The sequence below is a fragment of the Chlamydomonas reinhardtii genome, chromosome 16 (assembly GCF_000002595.2).
Source record: "Chlamydomonas reinhardtii strain CC-503 cw92 mt+ chromosome 16, whole genome shotgun sequence".
NCBI lineage: Eukaryota > Viridiplantae > Chlorophyta > Chlorophyceae > Chlamydomonadales > Chlamydomonadaceae > Chlamydomonas > Chlamydomonas reinhardtii.
The window spans coordinates 429,850-437,138 of record NC_057019.1 but is presented as its reverse complement, the minus strand read 5'-3'; the positions used below and the strand labels follow the sequence as shown (position 1 = coordinate 437,138).

The 7,289-nt window shown below is 64.4% G+C and overlaps 2 protein-coding genes across 2 annotated transcripts in view; both read left to right on the top strand.

Annotated features, from left to right (window-relative positions):
- Positions 1–5,082, top strand: part of CHLRE_16g693203v5 (uncharacterized protein) — a 15,836-nt gene extending 10,754 nt beyond the window's left edge. The window contains exons 22-31 of the mRNA XM_043071755.1: positions 113–225; positions 445–754; positions 1,009–1,238; positions 1,476–1,563; positions 1,969–2,120; positions 2,644–2,832; positions 3,136–3,480; positions 3,758–3,864; positions 4,088–4,220; positions 4,553–5,082. Coding sequence (XP_042915324.1) covers positions 113–225; positions 445–754; positions 1,009–1,238; positions 1,476–1,563; positions 1,969–2,120; positions 2,644–2,832; positions 3,136–3,480; positions 3,758–3,864; positions 4,088–4,220; positions 4,553–4,666 — 1,781 coding nt within the window. The 3' untranslated portion in view covers positions 4,667–5,082. The remainder of the gene's footprint in view (positions 1–112; positions 226–444; positions 755–1,008; positions 1,239–1,475; positions 1,564–1,968; positions 2,121–2,643; positions 2,833–3,135; positions 3,481–3,757; positions 3,865–4,087; positions 4,221–4,552) is intronic.
- A 54-nt stretch (positions 5,083–5,136) lies between these two features.
- CHLRE_16g693202v5 (uncharacterized protein) overlaps positions 5,137–7,289 on the top strand; it is a 6,037-nt gene continuing 3,884 nt past the window's right edge. The window contains exons 1-6 of the mRNA XM_043071754.1: positions 5,137–5,481; positions 5,581–5,706; positions 6,027–6,202; positions 6,583–6,703; positions 6,887–6,970; positions 7,157–7,259. Coding sequence (XP_042915323.1) covers positions 5,227–5,481; positions 5,581–5,706; positions 6,027–6,202; positions 6,583–6,703; positions 6,887–6,970; positions 7,157–7,259 — 865 coding nt within the window. The 5' untranslated portion in view covers positions 5,137–5,226. The remainder of the gene's footprint in view (positions 5,482–5,580; positions 5,707–6,026; positions 6,203–6,582; positions 6,704–6,886; positions 6,971–7,156; positions 7,260–7,289) is intronic.

Genomic DNA, 7,289 nt, shown 5'->3' with positions numbered 1-7,289 from the left:
CGTCGCGTGTGCGGACATGATGGCCCGAGATAGCGTGACTGACATGTCTTACCTCCTACCATTAGATCGCTTGCAAAATCATGCTCACGCACTCATCCACGCACACGTGCAGGCAAGACCACTCTGATGGACGTGCTGTCGGGCCGGCGGCATGACGCGGCGGGCGGCGTGAGCGGCGAGATCCGGATCAATGGGCACTGCGTGGGCGCGGCACAACTGCGAAAGGTGAGAGGCCTGCGGCACTTCTATCCTGGTTGAGTTTCGTTTGATGCTGTTTTGCCGTATGTTGAGTTGCGTTGGCACGATTCAAGTTCCACCTGCTTCAGTGTCGCTTAGCTCTTTTCTGGGTTCCATTGTCACTTAGCTACATGGGCTCCCACGCATCCTGCTGCTGACACAAGGACACACGCAAACGCACGCACGCACGCACGAACGCACGTGCAGGTGTGCGGCTATGTAGCTCAAGAGATCGTGCTGCCGGGCACATCCACCGTCACCGAGTACCTCAGCTTCCACGCCGCACTGAGGCTGCCGGCAGCGCTGGTGCGCGCCAGCGCCGGCAGCAGCAGCAGCAGCAAGCACATGTTTGGCTTCGGCGCTGGCGGCGGGGGCGGCGGCGGCAGCGCGGATGCGGGGGTGGCGGCGGCGGCGCTGACGCCTGTTCAGGCGCGGGTGGCGGCAGTGGTCGCGGAGCTGGGTTTGACGCGGGTGGCGAAGAGCCTCATTGGAGATGACTTTGTGCGCGGCCTTTCAGGTGACTGCGGGGCGTGTGTGGGCGTGGTCGGGGGCAGGGGTTAGGCATTCATGCGAAGTTGCGAACGGTATGTACCAAAGATGGAAGTGCCGACGTCGGGGGAGGGGGGAAAGAGAGGGTTCGGGGCAGGGGCGTGCACGGACACAAGACGGACTCAAGCCGCATGGGCGCCTGGGCGAGTGTGGACACATTAGACAGTTTGTACTGATTCGGGTTTAATCTCTTCACTTCATGTCTTGCTTGTTTCCGTTCAGGCGGCGAGAAGCGGCGCGTGTCGATTGCGGTGGAGCTGCTGACGCGGCCGGGGCTGCTGCTGCTGGACGAGCCCACCACGGGCCTGGACTCCACCAACGCCGCGCGCGTGGTGGAGGTGTTGGGCGGTCTGGCGGCGGGCGGCGTCAACGTGCTGCTGTCCATCCACCAGCCGCGGCCCGACGTGCTCCGGGCCATGGACCGACTGCTGCTGCTCAGCGGAGACGGCCAGGTGCGGCATATCTGTATGACCTGCATGACCGCATAAGACACGATCGTTCGCATGAGACACAGGCGTGCAGCTGACGATGTTACCGAAGCAAGGCAAAGGAAGTCGTCAACCGCTGTGTACCGTATACTACCAATTGCGTCTTCCTACTTGTGATTTAGTCGATCAGGTTTCGCACACCTCGCCTCGACGCCGAACCTCCACCCTCTCACACACACACACACACACACACACACACAGGTTGTGTACACGGGCCCCACGGAGCGCATGCACGCCCACTTCAGCTCACTGGGCTACAGCCTGCCCCAGGACAGCGCGGCAGTAGCAGGTGGGGGTGGGGTTGGGGGAGGGGGAGCGCGGCAGTAGCAGGTGTGTGTGTTGGGGGGGGGGGGAAGAGCGCGGCAGTAGCAGGTGTGTGTGCTGGGGGGGGGGAGCGCGGCAGTAGCAGGTGTGTGTGCTGGGGGTGGGTGGGTGGGGAAGAGCGCGGCAGTAGCAGGTGTGTGTGTTGGGGGGAGAGCCCGGCAGTAGCAGGTGTGTGTGGTCGGTGGGAGCGCGGAGACAGGAGGTGCGGGTGGCGGGTGGCGGGTGGCGGATCGTGCCTTATCACGGCACACGCGACCGGAAGTCCAATCCCTTATATCCTCCGCCAGTCCCCACAAACAATCCTTCATCACCAAAACATCTCAAGACACACCACCAACGCACCTCCCACCACACCACGCACCTCCCACAGACGCGGTGTTAGACCTGGTCATCCGCGCTCCGCCCTCCGAGTCGGCGGCGCTGGTGGAGGGCTGGCGGTCCAGTGCGGTGGCGGCGGAGGACGCGGGCTGGGCGGGGCGGCTGCAGCTGGGGGATGCCCTGCTGCACGACCAGCGGGTCAAGGCGAGTGTGTCTGTGTGTGTGTGTGTGTGGTGGGGAGGGGAGGGGGGGCTGGTTGACACCAACAGGCATACAAGCAGCTGTTGCGTCGGGTATGGATGTGGGTGACTAGTATCACGAGTGAGTGGTGCTGACATTGAGTAGAACATCTGGTGCCACCCATCACACCTCCACCCACATCCCCACACCCACTCACACACACACACACTCCCCCCCCCCCTAGAAAGCTATTAGGGCAGCGAGCGTCCGTAGATCGCGACTGGTCGCGCGTAGTAGTGTCGCCGTGCCGCCGCGAACTTAGGTCGTGTCAGGCTATGCAGCAGCTTTATATCAAACGGGAACACTACTTCGGAGGGTCTACGCGCTGGAGCTGGAGCTGGAGCTCGGGCTGGAGCCAGGAGCTGGTCGACATCGTCGGTAACGCTTCATGTTCCGCAAGATGGTCTACCGTCTACCACTTCCTTAACTAGTCATGAATGTAACCCCCCCCCTCCACCACCCCTCCACCCCCCACACACGCACGCAGGCGCTGTCCGGCCTGCGCAAGTACGAGAGCTCCTTCCGTCACCAGGTGGCGGTGCTGTCGGGCCGCCGCGCTACCGGGCTGTGGCGCCACCCGCTGCTGCTGGGGCTGCACTTCGCAGCCACCGGGCTCATGGCGCTGGGGGTGGGCGCCATCTACTGGCACACAGGCCGCGACACCGGCGGCATTCAGGTGCGGCGTGGGCGGCTGAGAGTGGGCGTGTGTGTGGGGGTGGGGGGGTGGGGGTGGGAGGGAGGGGCAGGGAGGGGTGTGTGGGAGAGGGGTTGGCAGTGTGTCTGATGCGAGGCTTCGGTTTAATTGTGCCCTGCACCCTTCTTCCCGGGTCCTTATCCTCTCCTCCTCATGCCTACTCCTTGTGCCCTGCTTTAAATACACAAACGCGCGCACACACGCACACACATGCCTTACTTGTTCTCTTCCTTTCGCCCTCAATCAAGTACACACACTCACTCGCTCACTCCCACACTCACACAGGACCGCTTCGGCGCGCTGTTCTTCATGCTGCTGTTCCTGGCGCTGCTGTCCCTGTCCTCGCTGCCCGTGTGGCGCGACGAGGCACTGCTGTTCATGCGCGAGCGCGCCAGCGGCGTGTACGGCACGGCCGCATACTTCACCTCCGTCGTACTGTGGGACGTACTGCCGCTGCGTGTACTGCCGCCGGGGCTGTTCACGGCTGTGTCGTACGGCATGATCGGGTTGAGGGCGAGCGGCGGCGCGGTGGCGGGGCACTGGCTGGTGTTGGTGGTGGCCAACATCACGGCCGCGGCGGCCAACATGAGCATCGGCGCGGCGGTGGGCAGCGTGGCGCTGGCAAACATGGTGGGTCGGCGGGTCGGGGGTCGGGGGTTCATGGGTTCATGGGTTATTGTTGACACGCGGGCACAAGGCTGGACAACAGATACTAGTACATCCAATGTCCTTCCATCCTCTGCCGTTCTCTCCCTACCTTGGCCAGTGACTTACAGCGCTGCCCGGGTTCTGCATTCCGGAGGTTTGGTTCTCGTAGCCCCCGTGCGCAGCCCCTAACCATTCTTGCTATCCCCCGCTGACCCCTCCCCCGCTCCCCACCACCACCACCACCACCCTCCCTCCCCAGGTGGGCTCGCTGTGTGTGCTGACCTCCACGCTGTTCGGCGGCTTCCTGCTGTCACGTGCGCGCATGCCGCGGCTGGTGGCGTGGCTGGCAGACCTGAGCTACGTGCGGTGAGGGGGGGGGAAGGCGAGGGGGAGGAGGAGGAGGGGGAGGAGGGAGGAGGGAGGAGGTGGAGGCTGAGGCGCGGCGATGAGATGGCGGCTTGTGCATATGCAAGCAAGGCGCCTGGCGCAAGCGACGCAGTATACCGTTGCTCTCAGTACCCGTTTCACCCACCCAACCCCCAGCGAATTTCTTATTATTCCTTGTGCTCCTGAACACACACACGCGCAGCTACGCCTTCGAGGCGCTGCTCATCGGCGAGTTTGGCGGCGCCGCCGGCTTCCGCTTCACCGGCTACCACCAGCCCGGCACGCCGCCCGACCAGGTGCCGTACGTGGACGTGACCGGGGACGAGGTGCTTCAGGTGAGGGGGTGTGCCGGGGGGTGGGGAGCAGGGAGGGAGGGCGGAGGGAGGGAGGAGGGAGGGAAGATGGGGAGGCAGGGGCATTGGAGAAAGGCGTGTCGACGGGATCGGGGCTGACCCGGCGTCTCCCATTCCAAAGCAGCCCGGCCAATCCAAAGGCCTCCTCGCGCCACGTGCGCGTCTCAATCCCTGGCTGCTCACCCACACCCCCACAATCTTGTTGGGACGATAACGACCCCCTCACCTCCCGGCCCTCGCCCCCTCCCTCGCCCCCTCCCTCGCCCCCTCCCTCGCCCCCTCCCTCGCCCCCTCCCCCGCCCCGCTCCCCACAGACGTTTGGCTTCCGCACTGACGCCTGGCTGGGCGACGTGTGTGGGCTGCTGGCGCTCATGGCGGCCTTCCTCACCTCTACCTTCCTGCTGCTGAGGTACCGCGGCAGGCCCTAGCGAGGGGGAGCGCGAGGAGGAAGCGGCGGAGGAGGAGAGCGAGGAGGAGCAGGCAGAGGTGGAGGAGAAGGAAGGGGGAGGAGAATGAAGGGGGAGGAGGAGGAAGGCTGCTGTGTATGTGTGTAGGGGGGGGTAAGTCGCGGGAGGGCCGCTCGAGTCGGCCTGCAGGGTTGGGGGGATACAACGGGAGCGAACAGGAAGGCTTTTTGTATGACGGTGTGTGTAGTTGGACGAAGACATAGGTTCAGCAAGTAATAGGCGTGCAGTCGGAGTTGTTGGGGCGAGTTGTGCCATGTTGATGGGATGGAGGACACGGGGGCTCGGAGGCAGGCAGGCAGCAGCTGCCGTCGTCTGGGGGGCGTGGGGACGGCTGGAGGCCGGGGGGCCGGCCTCACAGCAGGGTAGTCATGGATACGGCAATTGCTTTACGTTACGCGGTGACGCTTTTTATTTTGTTGACATGCCCATCGTGTAAAGCTTGTGATAAATTGCTTTGCATCGTTATCTCCTTCGACCACCTTGAATTGCCTGCGGGCCCCTTGACCTCATCCGACGCAGCCATGCTTCTGCACGCGCCGCATGTTAAGCCCCTGGGGCAGCGTAGTTCGATACGGCGTGGAAATTTGGTGGTTGCGAACGTAGCGTGCACGGCGGGCAAGAACCCGACGTCGCGGCCAGCGAAACGCTCCAAGGTGGAGTTCATCAAGGAGAACAGCGACCACCTGCGCCACCCGCTCATGGAAGAGCTGGTGAATGACGAGACATTCATCACCGAGGACTCGGTGCAGCTGATGAAATTTCACGGCTCCTACCAAGTGCGTGTTGGGCGGTAGCCACGGGACTCCCAAATGTCCCGCGTACCCCTCAAAACCGTCCCCCCTTCCGCCCACCGCCCCTGCCCCTTCCCCCCTCAGCAAGACAACCGTGAGAAACGCGCCTTCGGCCAAGGCAAAGCTTACTCATTCCTGATGCGGACTCGGCAGCCCGCTGGCGTTGTGCCCAACCGGCTCTACCTGGTGATGGACGACCTCGCCGACCAGGTAACCGACCGGGCTACTCCGACACCTGCACTGACTAGCTTGGCCGATTTGGTAGAAGCTTCACGTGCTGTTAGCAGCAATCAAAGGACTATATATATCACCTTGGTGTGAAGCTTACGGGAGCTGGTTTGGGGCTGCCAGACGTTTGCATGTCCGCTCGGCATGCCAGGCTTGTCCCGCCGCCCAGCCAACACGGAGCGAGCGACGTGCTGAGACACACTCGCCACCAAGCTAACCTCTCCACATTCTCTTAAATCTGCCCTCCCTCCTCCCCCTGCCCCTCCCGCCCCCCTGCCCCTCTCCCCTCCCCCCCCCTCCAGTTCGGCAACGGCACGCTGCGCCTGACCACGCGCCAGGCCTACCAGCTGCACGGCGTGCTGAAGAAGGACCTCAAGACGGTGTTCAGCTCCGTCATCAAGAACATGGGATCCACACTGGCCGCATGCGGCGACGTCAACCGCAACGTGATGGGGCCCGCAGCGCCCTTCACCAACCGGTGCGTGCCGGTGCGGTGATGCAGGGAGTGTCCTTCCCTCGCTCCTCCCTCCCCCCGGCCCCCGCCTCCACCCCTGTGCCGCCTGTGCCGCCTCCCGCGCACCACCTCCTGCCTACCTCCCCACTGTCCCGGGTTCCGTTCCCCAAACCTTCCCACTGTTCCGACTTCCCACTGTCCCGAGTTCCCTACTGTGAAGGGCGAACACAGCCCCACCACCTGTCCCGCCTCCTCCCCCCCTCCTCCCTCCTCCCACCCCCACCCCACCTCCCTCCCCACCTCCTCCCCTCCTCCCACCTCCTCCCCAATTCTCCCTCTCCCCACCTCCAACCTTAGTTTGGGCTGGTATTTACAACCCCCCTCCCCTAACCCACCCCAAACAGCCCCGACTACCTGGCCGCCCAGAAGGCGGCGCTGGACCTGGCGGATCTGCTAACGCCGCAGTCGGGCGCCTACTACGACGTGTGGCTGGACGGCGAGAAGTTCATGAGCAGCTACAAGGAGGTGGGGGGGAGAAGGCGGGAGGAGGGAGGAGCTGGGAAGAGCTGGGAGGGCGAGGGGAGAGGAGGGGGCCGCGCTGGTGCACCCCGTCCCAAAGCGTGTAGCACGAGCCCGAGGCCGCTGTCTGCATGACGGTGCTCGTGAGCGCACGCCCGACACACACTGACGTGGCCCACGCACGCGCAGGACCCCGCTGTGACCGAGGCCCGTGCCTTCAACGGCTTCGGAACCAATTTCGACAACAGCCCCGAGCCCATCTACGGCTCCCAGGTACCCTAGCGTACCGGTCCAAATACGAAGCTGGGGCGAACCCCAACTGTGCACTCCGTTCGCTGCAGCCCCACATTGTGTCCATGACTCTTCCCCACCCCCACACTTACCTGCCCCGCCCCGCCCCGCCCCGCCCCTGCCTCCCCTCCCCCTGCCCCCGTCCACGTCGTCGCCGCCCCCCCCCAGTACCTCCCCCGCAAGTTCAAGATCGCCACCACGGTGCCTGGTGACAACAGTGTGGACCTGTTCACTCAGGACCTGGGCGTGGTGGTCATCATGGACGACAGCGGTGAGAGGGGGGAGGGAGGGAGGAGGGAGG